The sequence below is a fragment of the Manacus vitellinus genome, unplaced genomic scaffold (assembly GCF_001715985.3).
Source record: "Manacus vitellinus isolate BGI_N305 unplaced genomic scaffold, ASM171598v3 scaffold_28_pilon, whole genome shotgun sequence".
Classification (NCBI taxonomy): domain Eukaryota; kingdom Metazoa; phylum Chordata; class Aves; order Passeriformes; family Pipridae; genus Manacus; species Manacus vitellinus.
The window spans coordinates 3,223,512-3,247,759 of NW_021940122.1; the positions used below are offsets into that span (position 1 = coordinate 3,223,512).

At 44.5% G+C, this 24,248-nt stretch overlaps 2 protein-coding genes and 1 long non-coding RNA gene across 10 annotated transcripts in view; 1 reads left to right on the forward strand and 2 right to left on the reverse strand.

Moving 5' to 3' along the window:
• COL8A1 (collagen type VIII alpha 1 chain) overlaps positions 1 to 15,523 on the forward strand; it is an 87,159-nt gene extending 71,636 nt beyond the window's left edge. For all 3 annotated transcript variants that reach the window (XM_029960654.1, XM_008926377.4, XM_029960655.1), the window contains 2 exons: positions 11,335 to 11,650; positions 13,434 to 15,523. In XM_029960654.1, coding sequence (XP_029816514.1) covers positions 11,338 to 11,650; positions 13,434 to 15,337 — 2,217 coding nt within the window. In that variant the 5' untranslated portion in view covers positions 11,335 to 11,337 and the 3' untranslated portion in view covers positions 15,338 to 15,523. The remainder of the gene's footprint in view (positions 1 to 11,334; positions 11,651 to 13,433) is intronic.
• Positions 3,681 to 4,585, reverse strand: LOC108640060. The gene is made up of 2 exons (XR_001920904.2): positions 4,482 to 4,585; positions 3,681 to 4,244 (listed from the first exon to the last, which is right to left on the reverse strand). It is a non-coding gene; the product is annotated as an uncharacterized LOC108640060 (long non-coding RNA).
• A 2,502-nt stretch (positions 15,524 to 18,025) lies between the features above and the next one.
• Positions 18,026 to 24,248, reverse strand: part of ST3GAL6 (ST3 beta-galactoside alpha-2,3-sialyltransferase 6) — a 43,161-nt gene continuing 36,938 nt past the window's right edge. For all 6 annotated transcript variants that reach the window (XM_018074620.2, XM_018074622.2, XM_018074628.2 and 3 more), the window contains one exon: positions 18,026 to 22,701. In XM_018074620.2, coding sequence (XP_017930109.1) covers positions 22,621 to 22,701 — 81 coding nt within the window. In that variant the 3' untranslated portion in view covers positions 18,026 to 22,620. The remainder of the gene's footprint in view (positions 22,702 to 24,248) is intronic.

Genomic DNA, 24,248 nt, shown 5'->3' on the forward strand with positions numbered 1-24,248 from the left:
CTGGATGCAGCACTGATGAAATAAAAGTGCCGACTCCCACTGCAGCTGTTTTATAACCATTAGCCCTGGGAGTTGAGCACTGACCAGCTTTGCAGTCTGAATATTTGCTAGTCTTACAGTTATCATGGGTCCAAATGGCTGCACTGAACCTTTCAGATTGTTTCTCTTGGAGTAGAGTTGAGAGACTTGAGTGAGTGACTGATAGTATTTGCTCTTCAGCACTTGGCTTTGCTTTCCTTTGGCCTTGGTTGGGTTGTTCCAAGGTGACAGATATGGTGATTTTAAGTCCTTTAAACCATAGTACATTGGATTGCATATAGGAAATTAATTTCCCTCATGACATTTTTGGAGTTTCAATGACTATATATTTTCATGGATGCAGGATAAGTGTGTGTGAATGGGATGGGGAGGGTCTTTCATGTGTTTCAGAAGTGTCCTTTTTCTTCTATGTGCTTTTGAGAGACGTAGCAAACATTTGTTATAAATATTCACTGAGTCAGACCTACAGGGTGTACTTCACAACTCAGGCTGTCATGCTACCCTTGTTTCTGCACTTGCACTTGTAGAGTGGGAAGAGAGTGGTATCTGTGTAGGCCTGTACACATTACATTTGTTCAGAAGTAACAATGATTTCAAGCTTTTCCTCCCTGCCCCTCAACTAGTCAAGTGCTTCTGTTGCTGAAGCACACTAGACTAAGATGCATTTTCTTACCTGCTCCACAAGAGGAAGAGGAAGAAGGTCATTATGGGCAGATCTATTCTGGCATGACACAGGGATGTGTGTGTACAGTTCAGCCATGGCAGTTAGAGGCGTCCACTTGAATTTTCGGTGGGTTTTGGTCATGATTTGCACCCAAGTTCAGATTATGATAGATGTACATTGGCATATCCACTGTCAACCATCTAGTAACCTCCATGTTCATGTCTGCCCAAAGGTATGACCCAGAGCACAAAGGGTCTTTCATAAAAATTAAATTCCCAGTTTTGAAATAATTTTAACCAAATGAGTGTCCAGTTGTGGTTATTGTTGTCTATAATTCACCCATTTAGGAAATACAATCACAAGGTAAGATCTGCTTGATTTTTGTGAATGGAACGGTGTCAGATCATGATTAGCACATCCTAACAAATACGATATCTGCAATATTTTATAATAAAATAGGAAAATAACTGTTGGTAAATAATTTTAAAACATGCTCCTGATTTCTGTCTGGGTGGAGTAGTCTAGTATGTTTAACTTTCTAAGGCAAGATTATTTCTTCCACTGTTCGAGCAAAGGTAGGAAAAGTATGCAAAGGGCAGGAATTTTTTTTAATGGCAAATAATCTTCCAATAAAAATTGTCTGAGAGGAAGTTTTTTCAAGAAAAATATTTTACAGACATTTGTTATTGTTTTCATATCTCCCTTGGACTGGGTCTTTGGAGTTCCGGGAAGCTGCAGAATTAGAGCACAGCAAATAAAAATAAGGGAGAGAGAGGCTGCTCTTTCTTTCTCGACAGGCTCATCAAAGCACAGTGAACGGAAATATTGTAAATTGCAACAATTCGTCTCCAAAATAAAGCCTCCAAAGCCTTTTGCTTTTATTAAAAAAAAAAAAAGAAAAGAAAAAAAAGTCATGAAACAGCATGAGGGCAAGAGCCAAGAAAACACATTTTGTACACCATCAAAGTGAGAAAGGGAACAGAAATGCTGTGCCGTGCCAGTTTCAGACAGAGGCAATCAAGCAAATTTTATGGCAAGAAGACAACGCGTAAGGCCACAGGATTGCAACAGGAGTCACAGAGAACAATAAATTATTTCAAATTAAGATCAGGCCAAGCACTTCAAGAGTCTGGCACAAATTTCTTGCTTTATAGAGCAGGAATTCCCAAGATTGTTAAAGTAAATGCTATAAGGGGTTGCAAAGCCTGGAGTGAGATCACTACACAGGGGCACATGAAATAACGTTTCCTTATAACCAAAAGACTTCAACCAAAGAACCCGTGCACCCAGAATTAGTCTCTTGTTCTTAATGAGATTTCATGATCTTGATTCCTTGGTAGGGTTTAACAGCTCCCATTTAGATCTGTAAAGCACTTATATTTAATCAGAATGCATGCAGTGCTAAAATGAGCTAAAACGTTTTAAACTTCAGAGAAGTCCCTGCTTCATCACTGATAATAAAAAGCTAAAACTCACCTCTTTCCAAAGAGCCATCCCTCCTGCCTGCCTCATGCACTCTGTAGCTGCCAGGAGCCCTCACCTCCCAAAATGTCCCATGGCAGAACACTGGCCAGACCTCAGTGTTAGCAAAGACAGACACCTGCCTTTCCCAAAGCTGTGGCTGGGTTCTATCCACCCCAGACACAGTGCAGCCTTTTTAGCTCAATGAGGGCATGGTGACAGTGGCAGGATGTCACACCACAGCAGGGTGCTGTAGGTGGCCCACAGGCCACGCAGGGCAAGTCAGACATCAAGTGGCACCAGCAACTGAAACAGTACTTGCTACAGCCTCAGGATCAAGAGAAGCACAAGAGCAGCTTCTGGCCACTTTCCCCTGGTCTCCTTAGGTTTGGCACTAAGTATACCTTAGCCTGGAAAGTCCACCCTGCATGAATATTACAACTGCAGGGAGCTCTACTGCTTTATGTAACACTTAAACTGATAAGAAGACATTATCTTCCCTGCCACATCTGTAACAATCAATCATTGTCATTACCAAGAACACTTCTATAATCAGGATTTGTCTTTCTTTTGTCACCTCTTGGGAAGTGTTTAAGAAAAATACACACTGGCACCTAGCTGTGTCTTGCAGATGCACATGTAAGCTTTCCTAAAGGTATTGAGATCTAGTAGTTCACAGAATGTTCCCTCTCTAAGCAGTCTTCCCAGACACATGTAAGAGAATTTTAACCCACACTGTATTAGAATAAAATATACATAGCCAAAGTTGATCTTTCGTGCCTCTTTAGGACTCAATGCACCTCCACAAAGACAACAATTTATTTTTTCTGCTTTTAGTTCAGTAATGTGATTAATCAAATGAGGAACTAAGAGTTCTCTGACCAGTAAAACTGACAGATAACCTTCAGAATAAGATTCTGGCACTGGCAGATATTTGGGCAAAGATTTAGGATGTGCTTCAGTTTACTGTCACAAAAAGAGATAATCTTCCCTCATTTCTGTCTACCCCTACACATCTGATGAGATGGAGCATTTCACTGATTAACAAGTTTAATAGTGAACTGTGCAGAATATTTACTTGTCATTCAGAGCCCATTGCTAGTGTGTGGCCTGCTCACAAAGCTGTAGCTGGCTGAACCGAGAGGTAGTGAAATGGAAACTTTATTTACACTTTCACCAGTGAGTCTAATTCATAGCAGCACTGCCTAGAGGCACTGCTTTGGATTAAAACAGCAAAATACTGTGATACACTTTGCAAACTGTTGTACCATGATAACATGCAAACAATTGTACCATAAAAATTTGGGAGGGTTCTACTGCACGCAGCCAGCACAACCTGTCCCAGGGCAGAGTAAGGCCAAGAGTGATGAGTGACAGCTGAGAAAGGAGGTTTCCAAAGAAAGCTTGCAGTTCCCTGTTCACACTGTTCTGCAACCAGAAATCACCATAGTTCATTATCAACACCTCAAGGTTCAGCCTACTGGATCACACACCTCAGTCTGAAGCACATCACCAGTTGTCTGTCTTTGCATTTATTTTGGGGTAGTGGATTGGCAGTAGATGCAAAGCGTTCTTGCCAAAACAATCCTCCTACCAACAGCTCTCCTAGGAAACGGTTGGTTGCCTACAAATGCACTTCCATGAAAACCAGCCTCCTTTCCAGTGGGCTGCACACAGCAAACCTGTTACATCTGATAAGGCAAATTCCTTGGACAGTGTCATTGCCTTTGCCCCACAGGGAGCTCCTTCTGCAGCGCTGGGTAGCACCACCACTTCAGAGAAGGAGCCCTCAGTCCAGTTCCCACGTTGAACAACCAGTCTGTGCTCGGACGCATTGGTGGCCAGTCTTGGGCTCGGTGCCAGCAGGGCGGTTACGTGCTGATAAGTGGGGAGGCAGCTCTAGGCTTTGATCACTTTGTGTGTTCCACATTACTGGGTCCAGGTTTGTGTGCCTCACGCAGCCGGTCACTGAACCGGGAGCTGGTGACAGTCACTGAAGTGCCTCCATCAATCTGCCTGCCACCAAGACTGTAGGCAAACTGCCCAGAAGAGAGCATTAGGCAGAGGATTCAAGTGCATGCTGTATGGTAGAGAACAGGAAAATGTATTCAAAGGCAGGTATTTTCTAAATCCTACCTATAATTAATTCTAATCCCATAATTAAAGTCGCATGCTTTTCTGCAAACATTCCCCCACGTTGGTCCTTCATCCCCACCCCAAGGTCAGACACCGATTCGTGCAAACAAGCACATGCCACCACGCCAGAGAGCTGCATCCCCGGGGACTGTGGTCACCCAGCCAGCAGTGCCCAACTTACTGATCCTTGTCACGGCTCCCTGCCATCTGACTCCAAGTAGCTTTCAGGCATTTTCCAGCAAACAGCATCTGGGCCAGATCCTCAAAAACACGCAAGAGATGAACTCCCCTGGAAATCAATTACTAGCGCCAGGCATCTTAATATCATCGTAAATCATGAGCTTCATGTTTGTGTTGAGTCAGCAGAGCCCTTGTGCCTGGGAGTTAGGGATTATGGAGCTGCCAATCTAATCATGCCCAGGTTTGCAGAGAGAGAAGGAGATGCCTACCCGGGCCCATGTAAGTAGGCTCACAGCACACTGGGCATAGGAAGAAGACTAAGGGCAATGTCATTATGTGTCTGCATGAGCTAAAATCTCCTTCTCATTGTGGCTGCCTCCACTCCCAGGACATATTTTCACATAGATATGCACATATAAATACCTGCACACAAGCAACAGATAAAGGCCCACATGCAGATATACACTGTTTGGAAGCAAGAAACATGGGAAGTCCAAGGGTGCCCACAGAGAGCTGGGTGAGCTGACTGAGCCCATGAATGAATGTATTTGCAGAAAGACTGGAGCAGAGGCAATTGCTTCATCTTTGGAAATGCATTTACAAATGGAGACCGCCCCAGGAATTGCAATAGAAGATCATATAATTATCAGTGAAGCCAAAGATAGCTTATAGTTGATCATCGTTTTTTAAGATGAAGCCATTTATTTAAATGTTTTCACACTTCTCTAAGAAAGAAACTGCAGGCACCATTTTGAATTAAAAAAACCCAAACAACCTAGAAACAAGCCATCTGCCACATGTTGAATATTTCCCATTAGCAACAGGTTTATGCATGCATGCATTTTAAAATGTTTATTATGACAATACTTGTTATGACTGCCTCAGATTTAGTAAATACCACATGATAATCAGACACAGTTGTTAGACCTTGAGCAAAATATGATTTATTTTTAACATACTAAACAATAGCTATTTCTTGGTAATCTAAACTGAACACAGACACTTGAGACTACTTGGTTTCCTTGGAAGGGACAGTGAAAAGGAGGAAGGGAAAAAAAAATAAACCTGATCTCTGTGGGATAGTTTCACAAGAGGCAAGAAGGATTACATTTACCATAAATCCTACTTTCCTACCTACTGAATGCACAGGGCCTTATAGACCCTTTAGCAAGGTAAACTCTTCACCTACTCAAGAACAAGTACAGCTTTCAACAAAGTTGCAGGCACCATTAACAGCAAAATTATGTGGAACCCCAAACCTGCTTGGGCCAAAGTCAGGCACGGACCACGTGAATCCTGCCAACAGCACGGCTGGGCCCTCGCACAGGGGCTGCACTCTCCTTTACTGTCCTCCTGCTCTTTGCTGCTGAAAATAAGATTCGGTCAGTGTAGCTAGTCTTAATTTGTGTTATGAAACTGGTTAGCTTTCAGAGGAAATCCCTGTCAAGTTATATTTGGTTGCCTTCACTCCCTGCTTTTATGTGGAGCATGACTGAACTTGCAAAAAGAAACCCCCTGCCTTGTATTTAACTAGTCTGCTGGCAAATTTGAAAACATAAAATAACATAAAACTTTTTTTGGGCACAGAGAGGCAGAAGAGTGCTTTATATGCAAGCGGTAATGTGTGCATTAAATGGCACTCAAAACTCTTGAGTATATACAAAATGATTTGGCAAGAAGAAGGTTTAGATTTTTCCTGCCCCTGAAAACATGAGTTACCGTTAAAATTCAGTCTCCGTACAGTACAGGGAGAAACCTTCAGAAAGTACTCACTGACTGACAGGTTAGTCCTCAAAGGCGTTAATGATCCAGAGATGAATTCTAGCTGCCATGAAGTTTTGAAACAGTATCTTTGAAAACTGTGGTGGGAAGTTCACTGCTCAAGTCACCTACACATCGTGGCGCTGGTGCTGAGAACAACCACCAACATTTGCCTGACTTTTCACACCCCTCACTTGAAGTCACTGGATAGGAATAGCTTAGTTCACTACAGGAACTAAGGCCTTGATAGCTACTCTTCTAATTTTGTGCTAAAAATTCTTCTAGGAAAATTAGCTGTCTAACAGGATTAGTTTACAAATGCTGAAAAAAACCCCAATTTATATGCCCAGTGCTTAATTCAATGCTTTTCATGTGGTGGAAACCTTAACAGAAATATACATGGAGTGGGGGTGTGCACATGCTTGCAAAGTATAACCGAGTGATTTCATGGATCCGTACTGCAGGAAAGAGGAACAGTATAAGTTACTTGTTTCCGAAGTAGCACCACAAATGAAAACTGAAAAGAAATTGCTATCACTTTGTAAGGATTTTAGCTCTCTCTTACGAGCCCTTCTTTGACTTCCCAAGAGCTGCCATGTACCTCTGCATATGGAGTGGGGGCCAGCCAGGGAAATCCCCCCAGAGAGTGACTGTGCTGCTGACCCACCAGCTCTCTGCAATGCTGCGCTGCTGCTGCTCCTTACGTGTGGTGACACATTATTTGCGATTTCCATGCTGTTCCTGCATATCTCTATATGTCAAGCTCACCCCAAAATTAGCTGTGTTCCTAACCACTTCTGATCTTGAGTGAAAAAACATCCTAGAGAATTTAGCTTTTTATCATCAAATTTTTTTAGTGGCACTCTTCTGGTAACAAAAACTCTAGAGTCACTAGGATTTTTATTTTGTAGAAGTGATTTTCCATGTGGAAACCTGAGCAAGACCATCCCCCCTTGCAGTGGACATCTGGTCCTGCAGTTTCAGGCAGCCCCTATGGAAGGGACCCCAGGGAAGAAGACTTCAGGTCACTGAGATCTACTCATGCCTTATGCCTATTTGGTAAATACAGCAAAAAGTAAGGTGTAGTAAATTAAGCCCATAGGAGTAGTCTCTGGCTGAGTGTCTTAGAGGTTCTGAGATGTGGGTAAACTTCAGCTAAACCCAACATTTGTTGCAGAGTGATGACTTTCCTGTAAGAACCAATAAATCAAGATCTGGCTTCCACCTTTTGCAAGACCACCTATGATTTCAAGTCCCAAGTGGATGATCATCACTCTTTCCATACATTCTTTACATAATTAGGCTAAACCAGCCATTATTTTTTCACACCAACCTAAGAATTTAAGAATTATGACTGCTGGTACATTTTGTTTTGTCTTCAGTTTCTACTGAAAAACTCAAATAGTCAGAGGAAGGTCCTTTCTCGTTTTCTCAGGAGAACAGCTCCACCGAAGAGATTATTGAGAAATGTTTTCACTTGAGCTTTGCCCATAAAAATGTGTTTTTTCAGGGACTCTCTCTCACCCACAAAGCCAACCACATGCACTCACACACGAGCAGCTGAACACTGTGGTTTAGGATAATATTCCCTCATCCTCAACTGGCTTGTCCCACCCCAGGTAAAGCAAAATGTTTAATGTGGCTTAATTTGAATGCCTGGTGCAAAATGACATGTCACATAGTGTGAAGGCATAGTTGCTTCTCCTCCATCTCCCTTCAGACATCAAAAAAGGTAAGGTAAAATTTCACTTTCTCCAAGCCTTTGGCTTCTCTAAAGGTGCACAAATACACAGACACATTCCTATTACTTTCTGACAGAAACCCAGGAAAATCCCAATCCAGAGCCAAATTATCACTCCACTAACAGACACACCTTTGAAAGTATGTCAGATTGCATTACATGGAAGTGTTTGGAGATGATCCCTAAATTGCTGGGATTTGGGTGAAAGGTGTGGGAAGTCTTACACTTTGGCTGCATCTTCAACACAGACTTTTCTCCTCCTCACTATGCTATTTTCCTAAAGTTCTGACACTGCTGGGAAAACTCTCCTTTTGCTATTCATAAACTCTGAAGGACCAGTCCAACATTTACGATCTATAGTCTTCTTTTGAAAACCAAGAACAAGATTTTCAGTAGCTTTTAGGCATTAAAGATGCTAGTGGTTTCCTAGTGAGGTCTTCAAACCAGAGCTGTGCACTCAGGTATTCAGAAACCAACTGCAAGGCAAAAAAAATAAGGCCTTCAACTTCCCTCAGTACATAAATAACTTTTTATAGAAGCTGACTTGGATGAGACAGGCAATGAGCTGAAATACTGAAGACTATCCTCGGTATCCCTCCTGCTGCCAGGTAGGCTTGCCTTATAGTGACAGCATCTTTTAGGGATAATCCAGCAGCAGCATACACAACTCTACCACATTTCTCATCAAGACAAGTTTTGTCTGATCTCTCCTTCCTTTGGGAGGGGGGAAGAGATGAGCTGTATGGCCGGCACCAAACACAGGCTGCTTCTCAGTACCTGCGGCAGATCCCAAGACCCAGACAGCTCACAAGGCCACTGGGGAGGCTCTGACCTCCTCCCACAAAGATGTCAGCCAAGTCCCATCTAGCACAAGGTTGTTCAGTAAATAAGCCCCCACCTTCCACTTCAGCAAGTCACAGGCACCAGCCCCAGCCAAAATCAATAGATGAGAAGCAATCTGTCATTTCCAGGCCACACTGGTTGGGTTATGATGAGTCAAAAAACATGACAGGAAACACAGATGTAGTGAGATCACCTTCTCTGGAGCCTTCCTATCTCTAAAAGTCTTGCCTCATCTCCCTCAAAATTTCCACGTGGGCCCACAAAAACATCTCGTGTTAAACTGCAGGTGCGTTGTGTGACGCTTGGCAGGGCCAAGGGAGCCCAGCACAAGCAGCAGGAGGCTGAGTTCACTCTGAGCTGCGGGCAGGCTGGTGTCTCCCCGAAGGAAATTTTTTCAGTTATTTCAAATACCTCCCACTTGCACACAAAGCCCATGTTTTGTAATAAAACAAGGACAAAATCTCATCCAAAGGAATTCTACCTATTTCCCTCTCTACTTATTCCACTGAAGTTATCTTTTTAAAAAAATAAACCCCCCAAAACTGGTCACCAGAAAAACAAAGTAGCCAAGAAGCTAATTTAATAACCTCATTCTTCAAATCCACCCTGCCCTTCATACTTGTAGGTTTCAACAACAGTCCTAAATCATCCAATATCTTCTAATTTTTTTAAAGGTTTTGCTGCATTTCTGTTTTCATATGGGCAATGCTTTTCCTTTGTGAGAGATGCACAGAATGGTGCAAATTTTCCAGTAGCTGGGATTTTCCCTGCAAACTGAGGCAGGTGTCACACTACAGAGAGGCAAAGCTGCTGCAAGTTACTCGTTATGGTATAGAATGGGGCAGGAAGGCCAACAGAGGACAGAATGGGGACATCTCCCCCCCACAAAAAAAGGAAAAAAAAGATTGCTTAGTGTTTTATGCACCCAGATGAAGCTGCAGTGGGTTAATAAGTTACCATGTCCCAGCCAGGCCACAGTAACTGATCATGCACAGACTGTCCTCGAAGTCCAGTGCCATTGGGCTTTAAGCAGAAATACCACGTCCTAAGGCCCTAATCCTTTAGCTCACAGCAGCACAGCCAGCTGTGGGCTAAAAGCCACATTAAACTCACTGGAGGAGAAGCATTTGCTGAAATGCTGTGCTGAACAAGGATGAGCAACTGTGCTTGTGCTTTGCCACATGGCAGCCGGTTACATCCAAGACTTTGAATTCCTGGGAAAGAAAGTGACTGCAGAAACTCAGCTGTGCAACATATGCTCCACCTAGCGTTTACTCACTAATATTTCATGTTCTTAAATGGTTTGTTTTGCTGTTAACACACAGTTCCATCTTTTCTGTAGTTCATTTGTCTATGTAGAATTATTATTGAAAATAACAACCTTCTGCTTGTGGTTCCAACTACATAATTTTTATTTAGCCTCCACTACACCTTCAGTAATGATAATACATGCCCTCATCACACTGGGGCGCAGTAGCTGCTGGGAGTGAGTCCCAACAGGCAGTTTGGCAAAGCTCTGCAGCATTAGTGACTTGGAAAAGCATGGGGGTTTTTCCAGGTGCTCAGGTTGGGTGCAAGGCATCTTTGCATGGTGGAAAAGCAGGGAGAGAAGGACAGCCATCAGGCCTGGCAATTGCCAAAAAGGGCAGGATTTGGTGGTGGGATAAAATACTCCAACACATGGAGAGTCTCATTTTACCATAAGCTCTCCCCAATTTGCACTCCTCTAGGGAGTTCCTGGTTCCTGATTTGCTGTTCATTTGCTGGTAAATGCCCTTACTGCAGAAAGGAAAGCCAACAGCAGATGGGACAAGATTTCCCATCTTTAGAAAACAGTAGAAGACCTTTAGAAAATAGTTTAACATTCCCAGAGAAAGTCTTGGGTTGGCTGATCTGACTGGAGCAGTGATGACTCAGGCAGCCCTTAGATGGCCCACTTCTGGGTAGAGGCTGAGAGGATCCCAGCCCAGTTTTAAGGCGAGAGCTGGTAAGACCTGCAATAGGAACAGACTCTGCAGCCATGGGGCATAGGCACAGATTTAAGCTGCGGAAACTGAGCTTTCATTGCTGTGGAGAGCGGAAGGGGCACTGACAATTTAGCTTCCTTGGGCAGAAAGTGTTTCTAAGACCCCCACATCCCTTGCCTGCTCTTCCCCTGTGCCAGAGCTTGCAGCAGAGCTTGCCTAATCTGTGCTGTGGCGCTGACACAAGTGAGAAAGCAGCAAACTGGGAGCAGGTGTGAAGAAACTGCAGAGGGCACCCCTGGGGTAGCATAAAACTAAATACATATAAGGACATTTACTGTATTAGTACTGTTTGAGTAAGAGCCTCCAATAAACCAGATACAGGCCTGCTGCTCGATGTCCTTCAGGGCAGTGCACAAACCAGAGCCAGTTTGTGGAGGTTTAGGTCCAGTTTGCTGCAGAAAATGAGAGCATGTTGCCCTAATGGGAAACACATACCATGAAAATCTTCTGCCAACTGTGGGTTTTGCGGTGTTTTTTTGCAGGTGATGGCCGCGCTGCTCTTCCCTGTGCAGCTGCTGGCAGTGGCTGTCACCGTTTACCTGGAGCTGGTGAGGTCTGCTCAAGGAGGTGCCTACTATGGGATCAAGCAGCTGCCACCTCAGGTGCCCCAGTACCAACCTCTTGGACAACAAGTACCTCACATGCCGCTGGGCAAAGAAGGCATCCCAATGCAGCACATGGGCAAGGAGATGCCCCACATGCAGTACGGGAAAGAGTACCCCCATCTGCCTCAGTACATGAAGGAGATCCCACAGAGGCCCCTGCTTGGCAAGGATATGGCTCCCAAGAAAGAGAAAGGTAGGCTGGGCATGTCCCTCCCCAACCCTGCACGATCCCACCCGGTGCACCAGAGCACTGTTTGGCAGAGGGGGGGCCTGAACATTGGAGCAGGCTGAGCACAGCACCCCTGTGCCCAAAGGACTGGACAGGTTGGTACCTGGCCACAGGTGGACAAAACAGGCTGTGAGGCAGCTCAGGGTCACCAGCACAAGTCCGCAGTCATCCTCTGGACTGCAGCACAGCCTCTGAGCAGCCCTACCTGTGATGAGTCTCCAGCACCCAGGGCTGGCCCCAGATTTGCCTGGGTGCTTGTTCGAGGTTAGGAGAAACCTCGTAATCCCACCTGCCTGCAGAAGTCCCTCTGATGGGGTTTCAAAGGATGGCCCACGTAGATGGGCCAGGGTCCTGCCTGGATCTGCTCCCACTCCAACTGCAGCAACCAGACATAAGAGCTAACAGCCCCAAGATTCAAATTTACGGGAACATCACAGTTTTGTCTGAATTTGCCCAGACTCTGTGATTTAGAGGTTTGCAGATAAGAGTATACAATTGCTCTTCCAACTCTGGAGTCCTCTTTCTATAGGTTATTTATGGGTGTAACAGAAGATTGAAAGTACAGAGGTTTACTGCACAAGTCTGCACGTACAAGCACTTTCTGTATTCAGTAAAGGAAGTTTGGACAATACTAAGATATTTAACAAAATAAGAAAGAGAGTCCAAATACAAAGGGTGACCAGGAACACCCAGTATCATAAAATCCTTGTGAGGACGGCCAGCATCTGTGTGACTTCAGACAAGCTGGTTAACCCTTTGTCTTATTGAGGTTTCAGCTAACCACAACACCCACTGGCTTCAGAGGGAAATGGAATATTTTTGGACTGTCTGAACAAACACCACTGGCTGTGAAATCAACCCATCTCATGAGCAAAGATCTTCTACGTGCATAAAACACAACATGTGCAGAGAGGAAGGGTTTCTGCCTCTCAAAGAACAGTTAATTCTCTTGTCCTGAAACCTCATCTCTTGCCTTCCCCCAAGCCTCTCACTTTTTTATCCCTTTTAGAGCTGGAGAGATTTTCCACTTAACATGAAAAGCCTGCAGCTTGAAAAGCAACTGACCCCAGCACAAACACCCACACACAGAAACTCCCTCCCTGACCTGCAACGCTAAGTGGTCACATACACAAAAATGTGGGTTTGGACAATAGAATGATTTTGCAAAACATTTAGAAGAAATGGTTAAGGACGTAGGTTGGTTTCCAGTAACACCTTAATGGGATCCAAAGCCTTGGTGAATACAGACATACCTACATACAAACCTTACTGACAGAATCTTTTTTAATTGATCTTGCTCATGCAAGCCCTCCAGCAAAAGTACTTTTATGCCAGGACTCCTCCTACAGCATGAAACCACCGAGCAGCTTCTGTGTCTTGTGAAAACTCTTAAAGGTAGATTAATGTACAGCAAATATGGGACAACGTGCAGATTTTGCTGTTTAAGACTGTATAGGTGGAGAATACTAGTAAAGCACAAATAACTTTTACATATGATGCACAGTAATTATTTTATGGAAACAGACACATGCATGGAAGTTTGGGGTATGCAAAACAGTAGCAACATCCTCTTCATTCCCAGGACCAACCTGTAACTGGTTAGCTGGCTCTACCTACCACAAACCCACGAGGCATCATAACAAGCACATTCCATTCAAAACTGCCTTTATGTTTTTTGAAGGATGCGACTGCAATCACCTTTTGTCTCTCTCCCTTCCCCTTTCTTCTTCTTTTCTTCCCAACCCAGAAATGCCCATACGCAGTCTGAGGGGTGAGCAAGGCCCCCCTGGTGAGCCAGGACCAAGAGGGCCACCGGGGCCACCTGGATTACCAGGCCATGGCGTGCCAGGAGCCAAAGGAAAACCAGGCCCACAAGGATATCCAGGAATTGGAAAGCCGGGTTTGCCAGGGATGCCAGGAAAACCAGGGGTCATGGGGCCCCCGGGGCCAAGAGGGGAGATGGGGCCAAAGGGGGAGATCGGGCCTATGGGAATACCTGGACCACAAGGACCACCAGGACCTCATGGGCTTCCCGGTATAGGGAAAGCAGGTCCTCCAGGTCTGCAGGGACAGCCAGGGCCAAAGGGCGAGCCTGGGATGAAGGGGCCACCAGGAATCCCTGGGATCCCAGGGCCAAAAGGGGAGAAGGGCATTGGGATCCCAGGTTTGCCAGGCCTGAAGGGTCCACCCGGGCTGCCTGGTCCCCCTGGCCCCGTGGGGCTGCCAGGGGTTGGCAAACCAGGCATGGTTGGCTTTCCTGGGCCACAGGGACCCCTGGGTAAACCTGGACCCCCAGGAGAGCTAGGGCTGCAGGGGCCTCCAGGGGCCCCTGGGATCCAAGGCCCTCCTGGCCCGCCTGGCATCGGCAAACCAGGCCAGGATGGCATGCCTGGCCAGCCAGGCTTCCCAGGTGGCAAAGGAGAGCAGGGATTGCCAGGCCTACCAGGGCCCCCAGGCCCCCCTGGGGTTGGGAAGCCAGGCTTCCCGGGGCCCAAAGGTGAGCGAGGCGTGGGTGGGCTGCCCGGCCCCCTGGGGCCAAAGGGGGAGAAGGGGCATGCGGGACCACCTGGCATGGGGGGGCCACCAGGAGAGCCAGGCCAGCCGGGATTGCCAGGCATCATGGGACCCCCAGGGGCCGCTGGTTTCCCAGGACCCAAAGGAGAGGGTGGACCCGTGGGGCCACCGGGACCAGTCGGCCCTAAGGGAGAACCTGGCCTGCAGGGTTTTCCGGGAAAGCCAGGCTTTCCTGGGGAAGTGGGGCCCCTGGTGCGGGGGCTGCCAGGCCCCACAGGGCCCAAGGGGGAAGCAGGACACAAAGGCTTGCCGGGGCTGCCGGGTGTCCCAGGGCTTGTGGGGCCAAAGGGTGAGCCGGGGCTCCCTGGTGCCCAGGGGCTTCAGGGCCCCTCAGGCATCCCCGGCATTGCAGGACCCAGCGGCCCCATTGGCCCCCCAGGGCTGCCAGGGGCAAAGGGGGAGCCAGGCATGCCTGGACCCCCTGGCTTCCCTGGTGTAGGCAAACCTGGGGCTGCAGGGTTGCAGGGACCCCCAGGGAAGCCTGGGGCACTCGGTCCTCCTGGTCAGCCAGGGCTCCAGGGGCCACCGGGCCCCCCTGGACCCCCAGGTCCCCCAGTCATCATCCCACCCACTCCACCAGCTGTGGGAGAATACCTGCCTGAGGTGGGGCCAGGGATAGACGGCGTCAAGCCCCCCTACGGCTACAAGGGCAAGAAGGGCAAGGCTGGTGGCATTGTCTACGAGATGCCTGCATTCACAGCAGAGCTGCTCACCCCCTTCCCCCGGGTTGGGGTGCCCGTGAAGTTCGACAAGCTCCTCTACAACGGCCGGCAGAACTACAACCCCCAGACGGGGATCTTCACCTGCGAGATCCCCGGCGTCTACTACTTCGCCTACCACGTCCACTGTAAAGGGGCCAACGTGTGGGTGGCTCTGTTCAAGAACAACGAGCCGCTGATGTACACCTACGATGAGTACAAGAAGGGCTTCCTGGACCAGGCTTCGGGCAGTGCCGTGGTCCAGCTCATGCCTGGAGACAAGGTTTACGTTCAAATGCCATCCGAGCAGGCAGCAGGACTCTATGCCGGGCAATACGTTCATTCATCTTTTTCAGGATATTTATTGTATCCCATGTAAAACAAAAAAACAGACACACTCACACACAACAACCCACACACACACACACACATGAAGTCAAAACCTTTCTCCTCTGCTTCAACTTTTATACCACAAAAGATGCATTTTATGACCATTTTGGACCATCTTGTACAAAAAAAAAGAATAAATACAAAGTTTAACATTATGCACAGCTAGTTATAAAAACAAAAAGGTGTGGTGAACATATCTAAAGATGCATATCAGGTTCATAAGCAGTTGTTTTGCACCCAAGGGGGACATATTAGCTGTACGTTATATATTTCTGCAATGCCATGCTTACTTAATTTCATTCACAATAACTCAGTACTAAAGTTCAAATTAGTGTACGTCACTCACTCCTGTTGCATTGATCATAGTTATGAGATGAAAAACGGTGACTTAAACCAGAGTAGGTCAGTCTCTAATTATAACAAAAAAATTTGAGTGGCTTATTTGTCTGGGTGGGGGGTTTCTTGGTTTTTTTGACAGCAGGTCTGCCTGACAAAGCAAAGGTTCTCGTAGCTGAAGACCTTTATTTCCCTTCCCCCATATAAAATATTCCTGCAGGTAGTTTTTTTCCTGAATGATTTATGATGGAAAAGAAGTATTGATGCTGTAACTAACCAATTCCCCTGAGTCTTCTCCAGCAGTCACTGGACTCAAAATGCTGCCACTGACTCCAGCAGGCACTGGTTTCACCTCCAAAGGCCACAGCACTCAAAATGTCTCCATCTCTATTTGCACAGCTGAAGTAGATGAGGTAAATCAGAGACAAAAATGAAGGGCTCCCCATTTACTTTGTGCCATGTCATTGAGACATTTTGGCTTACACAGGGTGGCACAAATTTGCTTGGATGTCTGTGCTTATACTAAGAACCCATTTGGCTTGTCAGAAGAAACACCTATTCTGCCACTCAGCAAAAGTTAAATCAGTATGTTCTTCAATGACTAGGCAAAGCAGAAGTAGCTCTGTTTGCTAATTAACTAATTTGTTGCTTGAGATCAACCGATAAGTTTACCAGCAATGCTGATCACTCAAATTTATCCAAGAACTTCATTCTATCTAAAAGCTGATTTCCAATCCTTATTTATATGTTACCAGTTGTCAAGGAGAACCTGCAGGCCTCAACCTTTCCTGTACTTGAGGACAGCGACTTCTCTGCAAGAAGTCTCTGTCTGCTCATCAGTGGTGCTACTCTCACCTCAACAGTGTTCCGTTTCCAAAGGGCAGCGTACTTTACTGTGGTTCCCTGTACAGTGCTGCACATCACACACTGCTGCGCTAGTTGAGTTAAATACTCGTCACTTCTTCCATGTCTTTAGCTAACGCTACCGCTTTTGAGTGAAAAATGAACTAGATTTTTCATGCAGAACTCAGATTGGATTTAACTGGCATTACCATTATTTAAATGCAGAGTTTAATGCAGTCTAACATTGACTAAGGACTCCAGTGATATAATGTGGTGCTTTATCTCAGAAATTTTATGGAACGGTGGCAGGAATGGACGGACAGTTTACCAGACACTGGTGACTTCAGTATGTTCCCAGAATATATGAGATATGTCAAAAGCAAATAATTTTGTATTTAAAATTTTTGTACTGATTTGAAAAAAAAATATCTTATTAAATATCTTTAAAAATAAAACCGAAAAACAATTGTGTCTTCATTCAGAACTGTTAGAAGGAACATTCAATCTGCTGAATTCAAGTATCGGACCACAACGACTCTCTGAAACCACTGACAGCTGGACATGAGGAAAAAACCAAAAAAGAGAGATATCCTTTTCTTTAGTTCCCAGAAGCTGCTGGGGGAATGCATTGTCCTAGAGTCACATTTAGTGGGAGGGTTTGGCAGGGGCCGGGGGGACGCACAGAGCGCGGGGCTCCCTCAGCAGCCCGTGAGGACAGGTGCCTGCTCAGCACAAGTCGATGTGGGACTGCAGCTTAAAAAGGCAGAGGGGCAGCAAGAAGGAAGCCAAGGGATCTGTTGCAGAGGCATGCTGGTAAGGATTTGCGCTGACCTAGAAAGTCAGAACTGGCTGCCCAGGCTGAGAGATGCTCATCACATCCCTGGTTCTCCTGATGTGGCTTCCCCGATCTCACCTCAGAGACAGGCATTTTCCTCTAAGCTGGCAAACTCCTAAATTGTCCATACTAAAAGGAAAGCACTGAATATCTACTGCATCAAGTAACTGTTAACCTAAATCTCCCTTAGATTCCCTTAAGTCCCCCAGCATCTCATTTTTACTGCACAAAAAGATTATAGACAAAGTACCACAATAGTGTCTCTCACTATCTCACTTTCTCACTTTCTGAAGTCTTTTGTCACACACCATCTTCTATTTTAGCATTCCCCTGAAAGTCCACAATAAGACAAGCAAGATTAAAAAAAAACATGAAAAAAATTCAAATCACAACGATGCTGCCCTTGACCTTATCCACAAAAACCATGTCCCAGCTTTGCTTGTACTCAGCCTGGAGTGAGATCTCCACCCACAGAACAACTTAGCCCACGTGGCTTCAAAAATTTTCAGCTGTTTGCTCCACTAAGCATCGAAGATTGTTCAAAACTTGATACCATATTTGACAACATATTTGACACACCAATCATTATGGGGCTGGGCATACCCACACATCCACACTCACACACAGAGCAGTGGTCTTGGAAAAATAAGTCTGAGGGCACTATCTTTTTAACAGTTTATTCACAGGAAAATAATCTCTTTCTAAATTTTTAGCATTCAAAATTTCACTTGAAACAACTGTAAGAATGTCTTCAAAATACAGCTGGCACTTTAAAGGCGTATAAAACTTAAGACAAATGGCAAATAAAATAAGTATTTACTGATACCAAAACCACGTCGAGTTTAGTATGTTCTTAAAAATCAGAGTCCACTTAAAAGTTAAGCTATTGATACTAACCCCCAGGGCATTATTAAAAAGGAAAGCATGGCATAGAAAACAAGAAGTACCATATGCTTATTTTTAAACATCAAAGTTGTGATTCTGTATTATCACCACCAACACAGTCACTGGAAATGTAATTTAGTAACATCTTCCAGGCACTCTCAGATTCACATTTAGTGCAATAGTCCACGACCTTCCTTCTTAAAATATCTCAGTACTTCCCTTAATTATTACAATGGAGGAAAAAATACTTTCCCAACAGGAAACAAAAAAAAAAAAGCGAACCTGAAAGTCTGAGCCAAACAAAGCTTTCAGCTGACACGTGTCATCCTGCCCGTTCACTGCATATTTTGGTATCTTAGAGCTGGGTCTTTCTGACTGGGCACTCTTTTGAGGGGGGTAGCAGATAAAATGCAGAAGCACCTTTGCTGTAAGATGCTGCACTCTTGAAATTCAGCAGGCTGCTGGGGAACAGGACAGAGTAAGATGGGAGGCGAGCATCTCACTTCACAACTGATAGAGAAAGAAAAATTATAGGAGACACTGGATACCTATACAGACACTGTTACCAGATGTGGAAATAAAGCTGGCAGCACCCTGGGATCCAAAATTGGTAGCTTTGTCCCTGATGTGATAAAAAAAATTGGATAGCTTATTAAGAGAAGTTTCAGTGCAGAGATTTCACTTTCAGGAACGGCAAAAACGGAAGAAGAAAGTCTTTCTTTATAGCACCTCACTCTCAGAAACAATCTGAATATTTGGAGTTAGCATTATTGTTTTTTATTAAAAGCCCAAAGTAAAGTCTTTGGTACTGCAGTACACCTGTGAAAACGTGTGCCCAGACAGAACAGACACTGTGATCTGTGAACATTGCTGAGAAACCCACTACACATGGGTATTCCTGCCTGAACAAAGTCAGTGCCAAAACCACACCTGTCCTTGAGGCAGAGTAGCAGAAATTATGTGAAACAGGTGATGAAACAGGGCTGGCCTACACATAATCCTACCAAAACATCTCATGGAGGGGAAAATTAATTACTTGGTTCACTGCTTATTACTGAAGAGAAAAGCTACTGGTCTGCAAGATGGGCTTTCAAAAAAGTCTCATACTTTGTGGTTCTTCAACAGTATCTGCTCTTGGCTCGGCCCCAAGTACACAGGTTTGGTTCTAAACGTTACTCAGTCACCCTGGGACAATAACAGTGGCATACATGGACTGAACATCCCTGCAGGAGCCCAAAAGTGGGGGAAAAATATCCCTGAGAGTATTGCTTAATTTCAAAAATAAGTCACTCATACAAACAGAGAGACTTTGTAAAAAATAAAAAGGTGAAGCCAGTATAGATAAATAACTGTAGACAGTGTATTAAATGCCTTGAGAATACCAAACGCATTATTTAAAAAAAAAAATGTGTCTTAGGGAGACCAATAAAGCTGATGTGATTAAGAAAAAAGGGATCTATTTCAAGTACAAAGAGTTTGGGAGACACCATTTGTTTGCCATGAAGCCTTTTTTTCAGTTATTTTGTTTGTTCTGCTATAGTTAGAATCCAAACCTCACCCTCCCACAAAAAGTAGAAAACCACTTAGGAGAATCAGAAGACAAAGTCAGTTTAGATTAATGGGAAGAATATCTCTGGAGACAAAATAAAGCAGAGAAAATAACCACATCCTCAAAAGCAGAGCTCCCTACCCACTTCCTGCCACTGGAGACGGGTGGAGAAGCAGAGGGAAGCAGCTTGCTCCACCACAAGCACTCTCCTCACAGTGTCTGGAGCAAATCCAACAACTCTCCAGGAAAAAAATCCTTACAGACAGCATACTAAGAGACATTACACGGATGCAGCTGGATCGTGGCAGCAGCCACGGGAGAGCTGGGGGCCCCAGCTCTGGAAGTGACTACACATTTTGAGAGTGAAGAGGCAGCCCCCCACTTCTGCCTGCCTCAGCTCTCAACACAGTCTAAGATCTACCAAGGACTTCTATGCAACAAGAGCTTGGACAACACTGCAACCTCTGCGAACAGCCTTACCACAGCATCGTTCTCACATGGAATTACTACTGCTGCCAATAGTTTAAATCACTGCAGGTCTGGGGCTGCAGACTGACATACAAACCTTTTTAACTAACTGAAATAACCAGGAGAAATAAATGCAGGTAGAGACGAAGACAGCACTATCACTATTTTTTGTTTGTATTCAGATTTTTAAGCAAAGTTCTCCTAAAAGCCTCAGAAATGTGCACGTTTAGGGGGGGAAAAAAAAGACATAAAAAAATTGAGTAAGAGCCCTTCTGCAACCTGGTGAAGAAATTGTGATTTCCTCCATTTCCACTACCTGCTCCGGTGCCCTAGGACCTCCCAGATTCCCTTCTCCTCCACGCTCTTGCCTGCTGCCCTGCACATGGCTGGACTGCAGCTGCACCCAAGGGACACACAGCTGACAAGACACCACAGTACAGCCTGTTCCTTGCTGGGGACACATCTGGGTCCTTCCCCACCCCATGCCACGGATTTTTCTGATATCCAGAGTTGTTTCAGGTATGTCCAGCTTGCCTGAAACAGACCAAAAACTCAGGTGAAAACACAAGCCTCCTCCCCTTCAGCTGTGGCACCCCTCCGAATCACATCGCTCTCGCTAATTCCCAAATGGCAGAGCCAAGGAGCTAAAGATGGAAATCAGAACTATGGGAAGGTGTGTGCCTGTTTGTTTTAAATACCTACTCTCCAAGAGTAATAGAAAAAAGAAAGAAGACTCTTTGGTTACTTCACGGGTTATTCCTCTACGTTGCTGCAGCAAAGAAATTGGGTTCAGTACTTTCGTAATCCTCAGCTTATGAAAAGAAGAAATACCATGCTCTTGACCTATTAGAGGTTTGTATTCATATTGCAGTTGTTTACATTACCCTTAAATGCACTACCTATATAATTTTATTTAAAAGCAGCAAAGGTATTTACTCCTTTAAACTTTAAACTAACTTTAAACTTTTTTTTTTTGGAAGTGGACTTCTTTGTATTTTTTTAGATATGATTGATTAAGATAACCACAAAATCTTCCAACAAATCTGCCACAATTACAATAAAAACTTCATATACAACACCCTGTGCAAGAATCAGAACAGCATATTACTTGTTGTTCTTTGACAACTGTCAAGTGCATTCCCAGGTAGACTTAATTTATTCAACAGGTTTGTCAGAGACAAACCAATACAGAAAACATAAACGCCCCATTAAATTTCAATTAAAATCTCAAGTAAATTCCCATTGCCAAATGATTTAGTTCAGCCACATACTTTAAATCTAAATGTCAGGACAGGAGAGGTAAACAGATGCCAAATGGTAATTCAGCTGAGGTACATCTTGGATATTCCTACCACACTCTACTGCCAAAAATGGGAGTCTTCACTGCTTGTATTGATGCATTTCAAAGGTGGAAATGCATTACAGCATCCGAAGAAGGAGATTGTGCTCATTTGGAAAAATCCACCTCAATTCTTGGGGAGCAAACAGAAAAATACATGACATCCTGCCCTGGAGACCTAGGAATCCAACAAGCATTGACTCTAAACTCAGGCATGAACATCTGTCCCAGCTCACATTTCCATTGTGCGTGCCTGACACGCGGGTAGTTCGGACAACTCTTCGGTCTTCATACTCCCTCTTTTGTAAGTCAAGTCAGCAACTGTAAAATTTACTCGATGCACAGCACAGGGAATATGATTCTTCCATAAAATGGGTACACCACAAGCACTGTAATATCAACATTTCCACAAACTGGACCCAAGGGTCTTCACCTTTGGCAAAGGCAAACAGCAGTTCAGAGTCAATGGGCAGTGCACGAGCTGCGCGTGCCTTCTTTGCTGACGGTGGATGTCCTCTCCTTGGGAGTACGGCAGAGCAAAACCTGTACACTCTGTATGTCCACCCTTCTCCAAAACACACAGTAATTATTTATAGGCACAGTTTTAAAGCCACTTCCATACTACAAGACAGATACTCAGTACTTTACATCCATCTACTAATTAAACATCTCAGTCTCTTGACAGTGGAACCCTTTTGGAGGACATCATCATTTGGAAACAGTTCTCACTGATAAATAAGGGATGTGCATCACATTTTTATATATCCCTGATACTTTCAGCTGAAAGTGTCACGGTTTTCCCACTATTAAATAGCTTCACAGAAATTCAATTAACTCTGTTTGCAGTAGTCCATTACCCTCAGGCTTAGAAGAAGCTTCTGCCTTGGTGAGGTTTCTGGGCTCCTTTTAAACAGTAAACAGTTATGCTGCACTTAAAAAATAAAAATGTCATACAAAAAATAAAAATTTTTCAAATCTTGAAAATAGTGATTCTTCTTTGTATTTTCCATTCAGCTTTCACGTCAAATTGACCACAAAGTTCTTGTCTATAAGCTTCTTCAAGAATTTCTGCTCAGCACTGATGTTGTGATATTCATTCTAAAAAGATGTGAGGGAATAATAATAAAAAATAAGTATCAAATTATAACCAGAAGCACCACTTCACTGTTATCTTCTTTCTATTACTTGTGATACTTGGAAGATGCTAAGAGTAGGAAAGTTCTGGGGAAAAGACTTCTTTAGCAAAGGCTTAGCACAGTCTCTCAAGAAAACAGGGGATTATTGCTCAAAACTACATTAGATTTTTCCACTAGGACACAACCAAAAAGGATGATCCTTTGGTGGCAAGAATGGGTGAGATGTGGTCTCAGAGAAGTCCTTCCATTATTAACCCTCTCAACTCCTCACTCTGCTTAGAGAGAACAACTGAGGGACCACATTTACAGCACAAGCAGTAAGAAAATGAGTAATTCTCAAAACTCAGTGCAGGTTCTTGAAAAGCACATCAGATGCATCCTGCCAATCAGCTTCAGCAAGCCAAAACCAATCCATCTTCTGTGCTATACCCAGATCCTGGACACAGAGGAGACCACCAAGGCTAGTGGAGGGCAGCACAAGGAAAGTAAATTTACTTAGGCACTGAATCCAGTAAATTAAAATGAATAGAATGCAAATACTGCATAAAATACTACACATATGTAGCATAATATTTACAACTTAATGACACTGAAGAATTAACAGAAAGATTTTTGTTGAGTAGTTTGTTTTTTTAAGTTTAAAGATTTTAGGAAACATCACCTGCAGAGAGGAGCCTCAAAATGAAGGTGAGTTCAGTGTTAGAGGAAAATTATCTCAGAACAGCAGGCACCTAGAAGTCCTGAGAGAGACATGAGAGGCTCTTACAGGCATTGTCCCTACCCATCCTCTTCAGGAAAAGGAAGAAGAGGGAAATGGTCCCCATATGCTCTGGGCAAATGGAAGAGAAAACTTCACACTGAGGTGAAGGGCTGAGATGGGGTTGCTTGGAGTACAGAGCCAAAGGCAACTGAAAATAAGAGCAGAAGAAAACAGAGGCATGACCATAGCAAAACAGCAGGGAGAAGAGAAGGCATCCCTGATGTTTGCCAGGTTCCTGCTGCTTCCTCTCCTGTTGAATTGTGGCTTCCCCATCCTGGAAGCAGTATCTTCTCTTCCTATCCTCCTCCAAGAGCTGCTTCTCTTTTCTGCTTTCCATTTCCAAAATTCAGTTCTTTTCCTAACTGCAAGTTCATAGGTCTTAACTCCTTCCATTTCCCTTTGCTCTTCTTTCTGTCCTTTAAGGGGTTTGGCAGCTATGACAAATTGCGCAAGCAGGTGCCAAGGAAAAAGAGAATGCAAACAGAAACAAGACCACTCATGTTCTGACAGTGTTAATGAAAACATCTCTATGACACGACATGTGCAACCTAAGGACAACACCAGCAAAGCAAAACAGAACACACAAGTGGACATATCTCATGCAGACATTGCAGAATATGGTGTAGCACAAGGGACACAAATATCATTATCTACATTCTTCAAAAACAAAAGCAGAGAGGAGGAGATTCAAGCAATGTTAGCCTGCAAGCAGCTGAACCAGAAGGCAGGAGGCTTTCTGACCTGCAGTC